This window comes from Accipiter gentilis, chromosome 16, assembly GCF_929443795.1.
Source record: "Accipiter gentilis chromosome 16, bAccGen1.1, whole genome shotgun sequence".
NCBI classification, from domain to species: domain Eukaryota; kingdom Metazoa; phylum Chordata; class Aves; order Accipitriformes; family Accipitridae; genus Astur; species Astur gentilis.
Window position 1 is genome coordinate 9,879,853 of NC_064895.1, and position 14,271 is coordinate 9,894,123.

The following is a 14,271-nucleotide window of genomic DNA, read 5'->3' on the forward strand; positions in this document are numbered from 1 at the left end:
TAGAATTTTATCCCACTTTAATTACATAAGTGTCCCCATCTGTTGTGACATGTCATATATCAGGGATCTACTTGATTTTCTTTCTTCATTTCCCTCTGGAGTCTTTTGCATCATTTACTTTTCATAACTATTTAACTAAAAGTACTACATACAAAGTGTACTGATCACTTTATGAAAAGTAACACATGTTAAGTTTCCAGTCATTGCAGCATCTAGATGCTTTATTGCTGTAGGAAAACAATAAGTGCAAATAAGAACTTTCATTTATCTGCTATGATTGGATTACATTTTGTTAGTGACTTGTTTTATCTCCTCATAATGAGTGCCATTGCTCATTTTGTTCCTACAGGAACTTTTGGAAAGTGTATTAGAACATTTTAGAAACTTAGTAATACATCGATGATGTATGGGTAGTTTTCCAGATGTATGGGTAATTTTCCACGCAGTTTCAAATAGCAGTCGCAAATTGATTATGCAGTATGGGAATAAAGTGGTGAAAGCAATGCTGAGAATGTTTGTAGTGTTATGCCTTATGAGCACTGCTTAAAACTTCAAATGGCAGGTTTCAGTCTAAATACCAGAACAGTTTTTCCTCTCTTTATATGTTTGTATAGTCTCCTTCCTTTTGTTCTTTTCATTTTAATTTCATATTTTCTCCTGTTTCTTTATTTTTGGTCTCACTAAATTGATTTCTTTCTTCTCCTAAATGTCTTTTGCTTTGTCTTTTCCTCTTTCTCTTTCATATTCATTAGTACTTAATTTTTAGCTTGCTGTCCTGTTCTCCCCAACCCATGCAAATGAAACCAATGCAGCTTTAAACCCACTGAGCTCACCACTTACCTTCCAGTAGCAATTCTTCTTCAGCTACTTAGCCTGACTATTGCTTCTTCCCCAAGAAAGTATCTCATCCAGTCTTTCACATCTGGTGGAGCAATCCGTATTTAAATCAACTCAACCCTTGCTTTTCTCCTAAATATACAAAAATTCTAAAACAAATGAACAAACAAAAAGCTCGTGTGCCTTCTAGCCGTACTATATTTCTCTTCCTAAATGTATATATGTACTGAGACTTCAATCAGTATTCTGCAGATACTCATCTCCAAATTCTAAATTGATCTACAAATGTGCTACTTGTTGAATTTTTTCACATCTTCATTTAAAAAAAACATTTGAACAAGTTGATGTAGGCATTCATTTTATAGGTGTCTTTTAGAAAGTTCAGGAAGTGCTGCAACATTTTGTTTACTAGCACCTTTAATACTTACATAAGCATTTTATGGTGCTGACACTCAAACCGTAATCTTGAAATTTAAAAGACTTTTGGAAGGGTTTGGGTTTTGGTTTTTCTAATGACATTGAGCTTTTATATACTAGCTAGTTTTTCCAGATAAGTTTTTATTTTCTTTGGTAAGATATAAATCAGCAGACCATTTTTTCTTATTTCTACTGTGAGGTATATAATTGTCTCCTTGTTCCACAAATTACGTTGACAGTGCAAAGCTACGTAATGGTTTAAAAGAAAATGAAAATGGAAAAAACTTTTAATCAGTTTCTGATACCTCTTGGGAATTATAATCAAATTTAGAAACAAAAAGGGTCTTTTTATATTTTTAAGGGTTCTAAGACTTTGCTTTGATGATCTATTATTTGTTTTTTTCTGATTGAAGTACTTTTTTCCTGGAATTGGAGTTTCTGTTAGTCGTTTCAATCAAGCAGAGTAATATTAAGTGCAATGTATTCAAAATGTAACTGAAGTATTGCTGTTTGGTTTTGTGTAGACTTTGGTAAGTGGAAAGAATAGGTGACCTTATCACAATCCATATGGAACAAGAGTGATATTACAATGTTTTACCAATTCAGTGAGGAGAAAGACTATTCCCCCAAAATCTAGTCCAGTGAATATGGTTTTGTATCATTCTTTTTTTTGTCTGAGGTTGAAAGACATTCCAGCATACAGAACAGCTTAACATTGAGTTTATAGCTCTTAATAATTATAAAAATATGTTTGTTGTGTGGAGAAGGGTATACTTCAACCCAGGTCTTTTGATTCTGATCTGCCACAGGTAGACTGGTCACAGTACACTGTGACTGCAATAAAAATAATAACAATACAGTTCCATGTCAGTAAAACACTTAGAACATATGCCCAAAAAATATGTCTGCAGCTAATTAGAAAATGCAGTCTTGTGTTTGTAGCTAAATGTGTACTCAAGATAATTATTCAGAAGATTAAGTGCTATGTTAGGTCGAGGCTCTAACATTTGGTGCTCCTATCACATCTTACAGCCATAGATAAGCATACAATGGTGATAGGGCCTTCACACAAATTCCATAAAATAAGTAAAGGAAATTATTCCCATTTCACAGGTGGAAAACTTTGACATAAATCACATTTTCATTGAAAAACAAATCTCATCTTACTCCAGTTAGAGAGATTCAGTGCCCTTTTTCTAAATTTAGAGTTTTATTCAAAGACAGTGTGGTTGTCTTTTGCACTGCTGTTGGTACTTAGGACCAGTGCTTACGGGCCAACCTGTGGTTTCTGCCAACTAGATAAATCAAGTTTTTCCTGTCAATCACAGGAAATCACGTGTATTTTGAAGTGAAAACACAATCTTGAGAAGTGGAATTCCAGTCTTCTGATATCATCTTGCCCTGGGTTTCAACTAAGAACTTCATATTTCCTTCTTTTAATATATTAAATGAACGTCTTCGGTTTGCAACAAGATAGTTATATAGTTATATTTCTCAGAATGTGTCATGTTTGCTTTAATATATGATGTTTGATGAATGACCTGGGCAAGCTGCAGACTTTATCTGTGACTTATTTTTGCCGTTTAACATTGAGGATAATTCAAAAATTATTTGGTGAGTGCTGCTGTAAGCATAAATGGTGATGATAATGATGATGAACAAAGGAAGAACATAATAGTCATATCCTTTGGTTATCAATTTATCAATTTAGTCAATAAATTACTTTTTTAGTAAAGATTCTACTACTGTTAGAGGTTAATAAATGGTGTCCAATTGCAAGTCAGCAAACGTGACTTGATGAATGTAAAGGAGAATATTATATTATTTGTGGCCTGTGATTTGGACATTATTATTTTTGTCTGTATTATTTGATATTATATTACCACAGTGATAAACTCAATATATAATACAGTTTGTAGTAGATTATCAACAATACTGTAGTATATTTTGTTAAAGTAATGAACTGTCTGAACATCCTGTTTCTAAACATTTGCTGACTACTATAGAAAATGTTTTGGTGAGAGTTCTTAAATTTACACAATAGCAAAGTGAGAATTGGAAAGGCTACTATATTTATTGTGCTGTTTCTTAGATCTCTGTAAAATGTTAATGCTGGAGCTTGGTAACAGAGTACAGAGAAGGATAATCTGGCTCAACATAATGATTTATTATTTATTTCTGAATAAGTTAAACGTAATTGATACATTAAATAACAAAATTAGAAAACAATGTGTGAGATTTTCATAATATAAGAGTATGAGCATACAGCTGTACTATTAGCTACTCCCTGTCCATTCTTTCCACCTTTGTGCTCTGTTGGTAATAACTACAGGTACGCACACTGGGCTTTCAATAGAAAAGCATTCCTGAGATCATCAGATTTTTCCCAAATCTATCCACGGAGCATATGCTGAATTTTTCACGCAAGTTAATGAATGCCTTCTTCAGGCTGTTTCCACTGACTTCCAGCAAAGCTATGTGGGCTGAGTACGTTCACAAGTGATACGACATTTGTGCCGATGTGTAACTCAGTATTTTCCATAAGTGTAGCCTTAAATGAAAATGAGCAAGCTTGTCAGCAATAGCTATATATTGAGATTGGTGGATCACTCTAGATTGGAGTACCTGTTTCAAGGGCAATATCTTCCTCTTAATATATGCAAAATGAAGCCTAAAATGTTTACGTTTTTCATTTTTGGTGGGTAACTATATTCATGATATTCTAATACCACACTATGGCATTATTCCTCTATAAATTTGCATTTACCTCAAAAAGGAAGCATGCATCCTTACTTCTTGATTTTATTTTTTCTTAAAATTAATTTATCTGAAATATAAAGACATGTATTGTAATACTGTTAGAGCAAAGTTCTGTAACAACTAAATTTGACATTTAATTCTACAAGAACCTAAATCGTCATGAGATAAAGTGTATATTTTAAAAAATATATAAACTCCAGAAGACAATCAGTGTGACAAAGACACTTCGTTAACAGTGGCAAACATGAGCATACAGAAAGCTGTGTGATTTCAGATAAATCTCATGATTTATTCAGATGTGTTTCTTCAGAGGTACATGTGACAAAAATTTCAGTATGTCGAAGCTTTGACTGTGCTATAGATAACGTAGGATCATGTTTTTTATAAACTGCTGGCTGAACTATTTCAGTACACCTAGGTTTTCTGCTGGCTAAAGTGAGAGTCTGCTGAGGCATATATAGGTGGCTTTTAAAGTGGTGATTATTTCAGACAAGATTTAACCTGTACTGTAAGTTTAGTCTCTTCAAGGACTTCTGACACGCTGGCATGATACTATACACTTCAAGAGTTTGATCTAGTGGTGGAAAGGCAAATGTGAAGAAGGGGATGATGCATCCTATTCTAATATGATCACTCTTCCTTGTGGAAAGACTTGACCTATTCAGACATATCTTATGCTCCACTGAAAAATAGAGCATTAATTTTAAATTAATTTCTTTCACAGGTCATACATATGGGATGGGTAAATGAGAGACTTGAAGGAACTGATTCCTCTCAGCTCTACAAATTCAAGTTTCTGGCACTGAAGGGTTCATCCTTCTACATTTTCAGCACTCCACCGGTAAAAAAATATTTTTGTGACAGTTTCATTGTAAATGGAAACCTGTTTGTTTTGTCTGGGTTTGTTTTTCCTTACGAAGTGAAGTTGTCAGCTGAGATTGCAAAAGAAGTTAAAGCCATAGTTGCCACTGAATATCAATAAGCTTTAGATATTTAACCTCTTTCAAGGTCCTCTGAAATTCTTACCATAGCTGGATTGTTCAAAGAATTCCTAATTGGGAGAAAGTATTTTACTTTTTAAAGTTGTTAAGTTCAGATTTTTCTCTGGTTGGTTAGGCCCAATATTTCTTACCTTATTTATTCTGAAGTATCTTGTAGATGTAATGAGTTGGTAGTTACCCTGGTTTCTTAAAGACAAGATACATCATGAAATACACCATCCATACTATTAGTAGATACTTGTGGATTTTGCACACAGGCAAGGGATTGAACTGTTACAGAAAGTCCAATGCTAATTGTACAGTTCGAACAAATGACATCATCTTGCTTTGATAACTTACACAGCTGGTAATGAGAATTCTATTTCACAACAGATGACTTATCTAATACTTCTCTAAAAAAAAATCCTAATAAAAATTAATTTAAAAGAATGAAACAGAAATGAGCTGTAGATTTCTGAACTCTTAAAAAGTGACCCATACTTTCCACATGGTATTGTTTTATCCTTTCTTTCTTTTTTCTCTGGAGAGTCTTTGCTTTAAACAAATCAAAAAGAATAAAATGTGGAATTAGAATGCAATTTCAATTATACAGCTTTCTTACGTTTTTGCTCAGTCGGTCTCCCAGTTTCTTCAGCTGATCCAGAGAAAATCTGATCTTTACATGTGTGCTATGTGCATTACCTTTGGGAAGTACACACTCTTTGAACCTTATTTGTGAACCTCAATGAGAAGCAATCAGTAACATTTTCTCTCTCTCTAGATTGAAATTCTAAATCCAAGGATTCCTATTAACTTCAAGCATTTTTAAATGGCCAGTAGAATTCTTTTTAAAATGAGACAACACATTTGGGAAAGGTTTATTTTTCCCCTCTAAAAAACTATTTGTCTATATGTTAAGTCAAGGAGCTAAAACTTGATTCAATTACTACAATCCAATTAAAATGAAAAAACAATACAAAAATATTAAACAAATAAATAACACACCACATGAATGCTTTTCCTTTATAAATTATAATTATTGTTTTCAGACCTGTTTTTGAAGAAACATTTTTGATATAATTAAAACTATCCATCTACATGATACTAATTGGGCATAAACTACTTCATTTATCATGTTCAGCACTCTACTAAGAACAGAGAAGTGAGGATGAATGTTTGGTAGTATTTGTACCATGTTACTTGTCAGTATCTACTACACTCTATTGTGTTTCTGCAGAGTTTTTTGGTAGAAACGGTGGTTTTTCAAAAAAAATTAACAAAGGGCACCCCTTTGGTCAATGAGTTATGTCATCCCAGTAATCAGATACTCCAGTAAGTGTGACAGAGCCTATAAATCATAAAACCTGTTAACCAGTTTTCTTGCTATTTAATCATTCCACAGATGTTTTATATCAGGGGAGAAAAATAAAATGGGAAATTGGCCGTTTGCAGCAGCCACCCACCTGGAGAACTCCACCCTGGATCTAAAGTCACACTTCAGAGATGACTGTCGTTTCCTGAGGGCACCTCCAGCCCTGACTGTCCCTGACCCACTTCCCTGGGGCTCCCCCGACTCTCCCCACACCCCAGGACCCCACTGCAGCCCCCCCACAGCCACCAGCCCCTAGCCCCTGCCCCAGCAATGCAGCAGGGCCGTTCTTCAGCTCCCCCCAGCCCTGTCCTGCCCAGCCATGGGCCCCGACGCGCCAGGCCCACCCACAGGCCCACATCTAGGCCCAGCCCCAGCCCGTCCCCGTCCCCAGGGAGGAGCCTGGTGCCCAGCGCTGGGGCTGCCCCCAGTCTCCATGGCTGCCCTGCTCTTGTCTGGGGGCATGTGCTGGGCCTGGCTGGGGTGGAGGTAACTTTCTTCATAGCAGCCCGTATGGCAGTGGGGTTTGTATTTGTGACTAAACCAACGAACGCTAACACACCGGTGGTTTGGCTGTTGCTGAGCTTTGCTTGCACAGTGTTTCTCTGTTTCTCACACTGCTCACCCTGGGGGTGGGCAAGAGGTTGGAGGGGGCACTGCCGGGACAGTTGACCCAAATAGGCCAAAAGGATATTACGTGCCATAGAACATCATGCTCAGCAGTAAAAAATGGGCATTTCATCTTCAAAAGCAGCCATCGCTTGGAGACTGGCTGGGCGTCTGTCTGCTTGGGACAGTCAGGGTGCGATCACCTTTGCATCGCTTGTCGTTTTCCTCTTTCCATCACTTATTAAGCTTATTAAGTCTTTATGTCGACCCAAGAGTTTTCTTGGTTTTGCTCTTCTTATTCACTCTCCCATCCTGCTGCGGGGGGACGGGGAGTTAGCGCGTGGCCGTGTGGGCGCTCAGCTGTTGGACAGGGTCAGCCCACTACAGGGCGACGGGCTGGGCCCTGGCTGGTGAGGACCCGGCCCTGCCGGACCCCGGGGGGGCTCCCGTGGTACCCAGGAGCCACCGACCAGCGCTCTGCCCTGACGCTGGTCCTGTGTCACATGCCCCAGCTCCGTAGCTGCAGGCACAGGTGCCCCCACAAAGCTGCGCATCTCCACTGTTTCACTGCTTGTAGAGGTATTTAATGGTACTGCTCTTACCATTACTCCCACTGACTTTTCTTTTACTATATCAAGTGAAACATTAAAAAATGGATTGTTCTATGACAAAAATACAGATGTTTTAACTTGCTTGATCTTTAGAAGACAAGAGTTTAACATTATGTTCTATTTCAGAAATGCTTCTGTGATGGTATTGCTATTTGTATACCGAATTAATGTGGTGTATCAGTGTATCAATGTAGTGTGCGCAGAGTAGATTACCTACGAGTCATACAGTTATCTTTAGTCGCAATGACCTTACCCATAACTTCACAATTGCCTGTAAAAGGATCTGGTACAATTTCTACTCTTTTTCTACTTCATTGTGTGCAAAAGATGATATGAATGTAAACACAGCTGCTAAGTTTCGTAAGAATGGAAAACATAGTTGCCCATGGGTAAAAATAAAGAAAATTTTGGAGAAAATGTGGATATTATCATTTGAAAGAACTGTTCTGCTTATACTCCATTTCAACAATATCTCAGATGGTGTTTCCAAAAATGTAGAAGCTTCACCATAGAAGTAAATATCAAGAATGGTATGATTAACAGAGAATGGTCTTTCTGCATCCCCAAAGTGGCTTATCTAACTGTATTTAAGAAATTTGCAGATTTCATTTACAGATTGTTATATTAGAATTGTGACACTTCATTTACAGATTGCTATGTGAGAATTGTGACACATTTCTGAAAACTGCACGTGAAAAACACCATCACACAAATAGAAATTATTCTAGCATCATTGTTAATATACAAGCAGTATTTTATTACCTTCTAAAAGCATGTAATAAATTTTTGTCAATTTTCAGATCTTGAAAAGGTTCTGAATTCATATCCCAGAAGAAATTGAAGAGACATTATTCAAAATTGTCATTCAAAACAACTATTTTTCATATCATTGAAAATTTCCAGAAAAGATGAAACGTTTGGGGTTTATGGAATATGGGCTTTATGTAGGGGAGGATTGTACTGTTTGATTTTTTAATATATTTCTCATAGTTCAATATGGTTTTTAAATTCAGGACTTAAAGTAGCCATATCTTTGGAGCTGTTGTGTTACCCTTAATTACAAAGCTGTCTTTTTTCAACATGATTAAATAAATAACACTGAAGTGGTTTATGTGAAAATAGCTAGGCAGTCACTGCATATGCTGCTTATAGTTTTAAGACAAGGAAGAAATATAAGAATAATGTGAAAGTAACAGAAATAGTTCCACCTTTGAAAAACATTACAGAGAAGAAAAGCTTGCATAATGAATTGAGCACGAGCAGTGCTTTGAATGTTAGACTAATGCTATGTAAGTTCTGAATGTTTGCATTTGTAAATCACATTTTACATAATGTCAATGTAACATATTGGGAAAGAGGTGGCAGTGAGTTGGAGGGCATAGACTTGACCGTGAATACTTTTTTAAGTCTGCAAACAACTCTATTTATTTTGTTCACATATTTGCTAGGATCTGACTGTGTGTGTTTTGTACCATTGAGTTTGAGTTGTTTTGGATGTCTTTACGCTTCTTATACTGCTATATTGTAGATCATCTCAAGAACTTTTCTTGATTTTTTTTTTTCTTTTTAATATCTTCTAATAATTTTCTAAAATTATACTTGGCTTATTTTTTCCATTGAAGAGTGAAGAGACCAGTGAAATTAATTACTCTTGACCTAAAAGTATTTCTTCTTTTGCCTAGAACTTTTTAGTACTTCTAGGTGGGTTGGATGCTTCTGCTTAATTGTCAGATAATGCAGCATTCTCTATATTCCAGTAATAAGTATTACAGCCACTTTGATCTTTTTTTTTTCCCTTAAGTTCTAATCTTTAAATCTATTCAATTATTTTTTTTAATATTTGGGGGGGGGGGGGGCACTGGAGATTTCTAGAATCAGATTCAGTGTTCATGGAAATTCAAAGAGTATGTTTTGTTCCCTTTGACTTTAGTGAGTTTTGAAGTATGATTCTCTTTTACATGGACCCCATATTTATTTTTCATGTCTAGTCAGTCCTTTAGTGCTGATCTCTGAATAGGCATGGAAATCTTTTGTGCTTATTTTATAATTGAAGAATTCTCTTCTAGGGAGTAACTGTTTTTCAGTTTGTTGTTTACTACATGTATGTGTCAATGAGTTTAACTTTATTGTTTTCCCTCTATTTTAAATCATAACTTTTTAAAGAAAAATCAATGATTAACACACACATTTAAAGCTAAGTATATTTGGAATATGAGCCTGAACTGATGCTGAGATCGCTTTGTCTAAGTAAAACTAGATTTTAGTAGTTTATTTATTTTTGGAAATCCACTGTAATGCCTGTTTTTAAAACATGAGGAACTTATAGAAACTCATGCTGAAGTAAAGTACTTCTGCAACACTTAGCACTTTTGTACCTCTACATACTTATTTCAGTCTCTCATTATGGACTCGAAATTGTAACTTCAGGTTCCTATTTTTCTATGTTCATTTTTATTATCTCTGTGATCAGCTCAGTGTTACATGTGAGTTTGCAAATGTGTTATTTTACAATCTTTCTGAAAGGATTAGTATAGCTAAATATCTACAAAACCAAGTATTCAATGCATCACATAATGCTTTGAGTTAGCTAAGGAGTTGGTCTTCCAATAATAATAGTAGCACTCAGCTACTCTTGGTCATAAATTCATGCATTAGACAAACAAGAATTAAAGTGGAAGCTCAGTGAATTCTAATTGGTACTTTCATGTATTTTGACACTATTTTTGACAGAACTAAATTCATATGAATGAAAGTATGTCTCATTAAATGACCCATTCTGAAAAATAATTTTTTGAAACATTTTGTCAAATGCTTTACTAAAAAACAATTATCTTGTCAGGCTAAAATAAACCCAAGAAATTGCAAGGTATAGAATACCTACAGGAACAATTCCAAGGGAAAATAATGAGAAAAACTTTTTTATTGCCTAAGGAATATATTTCAGTATCTCATTTATCTTAGTTACCTATCACTACCCAGTTGTTAAATGTGTGATGATGGATAAGCCTGCAATACACTGAAACATCCTTTAAAGCAAATGAAGGATATTGCACTTTTTGTGAACTTTTCTGATTCTTTCCAGCTTTTCTCATTGACTAGAACTGTATGATCATTTGTGATTTTTTTAAAGCGATGCAGTCTATAACAATAACATTTTAAACTTAGGCATACTATGATAGTCCTGAGAAAACTGTAAAAAATGTCAGCTGCCTCTTTGAATTCTAGTATCTCTTTGTAGATGTTTGTTTCCCCTCCTTAAAATCCCTCTCAACATGTCATTCGTGCTCTCCTGATGACCTTGCACACTAGTGATATTCCGACTGTTTCACTCATGGCTTTAAGTACGGTAGCCTTCCTCTGACATACACAGTAAAAGAAAATCTTGGCTTGTATAGGTGCCAACAGTTATCATCATCACTAGCTGTCTCTGCTGAAAAAGTCATAAGAGGTTACAGAGAGTCAAAGGATGAAAGAGATGCACAGGATAATGGGGAAATGGCTGAAGTATTCAGAGTGAATTTAATGGTGCAGCAGTGTAACCATAGTCCATGATAGCATCGTTAATAGCAACAAAGAACCCAAACAGTTTAAATTAATCTTCAGGAATCAAAACAAATGATATAAGCAAGTGAAAGTTCAGTCATGTCTCAATAGCTTTTAGGTTATAGCCTGTGTCACTAAATTCAGTTTCACGAACAGTAGATTAAGTCAGTGCTTATGCTTTTATATCTTCTATAGCCACTAATAGGAATGAAGAATTCTCCTGCTTTTAACTGAGATTGAAAAGAATCTTTCCCTTTGAGAAATTCAAGCCCAAATAATGAACTAGCCACCATTCTAAGCTGTAAACCTTGTTTTGCAAGAAGCATGAATATCTCTTTTGAGGATCAACAGTAATAGGCCAAAACCTGTATTATTTAATTATTTTATTTTCAAAACAGCCATCAAAGTAAAAAAGATTTCCCTGTAAATAAGGATTGAGCAGAGACCTGCAGTACTTTTTCTATGTAAGCATGTTTAAATGTATAATATTTCTTTATGAATTGGCTTTATAATTCCTCAGTTTCAGTTGTTTCTAAGCTTGTGCTATTTCTTACTCTTAGCAATAATTAAAAAGCAAAACTCAGATAAAATATTGAATGGACCTTACTAGAAAGAAAACAGTAACAGAAATCTAAAAATTAGAAATGTATGACTCTAAAAATTGCTGCATCTTATAAAGTGTTGAGAGGACAAGGATAATATCTAAAACAGCTTTAAATTAATTTTCTAAAAAAAGCTAACATTAGATTTACATTTGACAAAGTTCCTTTAAAGTAGTACTAAATACTTTTAAAGGTAGCTATATGTAATGTTTCAAGCTTTAATTTATGGTGAGAAATTGCTTATGATAAAACAAAGTATATAACATGTTTTTACATATTCTACTGCATGCATTGTATTCAAGTGATGTTTGTCATTCGATTGTTCAAATATAAAAACTGTCAAGTGAAGAACCCTAGCATACAAGTCCCTTTATATCCTGAAAAGATGTGGTGATAGGACTTTCTCTTCCAGAGGTCTTCAGTCCCATTTGCAATAGGTGATTCATCTCACCTAAATTTAGTCATCTAGAAGTTAAAGTTAGGGAAACTGGGAGAAAGAACTGCCTCTCTTTCTCCCCCCCCCCCCCTTCTTTCCCAATATCTTGAAATTAAGATTATATTATTAAGAATTAGATTAGGTTGTTAAGATTAGGTACTTTTGATATCTAAATTTAGGTGGGATGCTTTCCACACTAAGAAGAAAGAATTCAGGTAAATTCTGAAACACTGCTTTGAAACACACAGGTGCGAGGTTTACTCAATAATAATGTGCATTAGTTTAAATTGGACTGGACATAAGAGCATATAAAATTAGAAAGAAACTAACAGCAAGTTCATATTACTCCTCCAACAGCACTCTCTGAAATAACATTTAATAACCAGTAGAAGTCACATCAGTCTGCTCCTAAGTGCTGTAGTTGTTTGGATTTTCACCATTTTATTACCATTTTGCTTAATGGCTTAGAATTTATGAAGATCTGGAAATTCAACTTAAAAATAATTTAAAATCATGTTGATCTTCATGCAAAACATTAGGAACAATACTGATTATTATATGTTACTGTGAATACAGAGAAAAATAATCTGTTACTGAATTTCATAGCTTTTTCCTAGTTAAGTTTCGTTCACAGAAGCCAGATGTTTTACAGCCAAATTTTGCTTTACCTAAATAATTTAATTTTATTTTTCTGCTTTCTTCCTTTTGGGAGGGGGACAGGAACAGGACAAAGCTCCATCTCCCTAGTATTTCAAAGTATCCAAATTGCTATTAGAGTCACCAAAACACTTCTTTCCATGTACTAGAAGCCTCAGAGTTACAATTAGTCAAATGTTTCATATAGCTATTCAGCCATTCGTGTGCATTCACCAAGAGCTAGGATTTTGCTTTAAAATATATAATCAAAATGATGTGTGTTCCCCTTGTATTTTTCCCATGTAAAGGTTCTTTTTTTCTTCTTGAACTACATAGGCTATGTAATGTTTTTAAGAGAAAACAGATTATCACATTATATCATGAACTAGAATTTAGGGAAAAACTTCAAATATCATTCTAACTGCCAAATTATAACAGCCTGTCATGTCAACAGGATAAAGTAATGAAATCAAAAGAAAACTAAAAATATGTCTTTCCATATTCATTATTGTCCTGGGTTTGGCTGGGATAGAGTTAATTTTCCTTCTAGTAGCTGGTATAGTGTTATGTTTTGGATTTAGTATGAGAACAATGTTGATAGCACACTGATGTTTTCAGTTGTTGCTAAATAGTGTTTATATGAAGTCAAGGGTTTTTCAGCTTCTCATGCCCAGCCAGCGAGAAGGCTGGAGGGGCACAAGAAGTTGGGAGGGGACACAGCCAGGGCACCTGACCCAAACTGGCCAGAGGGGTATTCCATACCATAGGACATCATGCCCAGTGTATAAACTGGGGGGAGTTGGCCAGGGGGTGGATCACTGCTTGGGAGCTAACAGCATCGGTCGGCAAGTGGTGAGCAATTGCATTGTGCATCACTTGTTTTGTGTGTTCCAATCCTTTTATTATTGTTATTATTATCATTATTAGTTTCTTCCTTCCTGTTCTATTAAACTGTTCTTATCTCAACCCATGAGTTTTAACTTTTTCCTTCCACTTCTCTCCCCCATCCCACTGCAGGGAGGGGAAGTGAGTGAGCAGCTGCGTGGTGGTTAGTTGCTGGCTGGGGTTAAACCATGACAATTATTAAACACACAGTTGACATTCTTCTTAATTTGAAATATTGCAGTTACATAGACCTGTCCAGTTTTTGATATAAGTATTAAGGTATTGGTGCCCTAGTGTATGTAAACTCAAATCTGAATTTAAGAACACATCTTGGTCTGTTGATTGTAAGGGTTTTTTTTAAATTGAGACATCAAGCTGAATGACTCTGGGTTTGAGACTCTGGGTCCTCTGTGTTAGCATATTGGAAATTAAATATGCTTATGTAACTCACCACAGAGATTACAAAGAGGTTTCCATCGTACTGTAGTAATAATGGGGAAGAACATCAATGAAATTATTTAATAACTTTTAATTGTAGTAAGACTCCTGTAGATGCTGTTTCTGTAAAAACTGAATGCTATTTGAC

General features: G+C 35.3%; 1 protein-coding gene across 1 annotated transcript in view; it reads left to right on the top strand.

The window, feature by feature from the left end:
• SNTG2 (syntrophin gamma 2) overlaps positions 1 to 14,271 on the top strand; it is a 304,975-nt gene that overhangs the window by 252,760 nt on the left and 37,944 nt on the right. Inside the window, exon 12 of the mRNA XM_049818624.1 lies at positions 4,739 to 4,855. Within this exon, the coding sequence (XP_049674581.1) occupies positions 4,739 to 4,855 (117 nt within the window). The remainder of the gene's footprint in view (positions 1 to 4,738; positions 4,856 to 14,271) is intronic.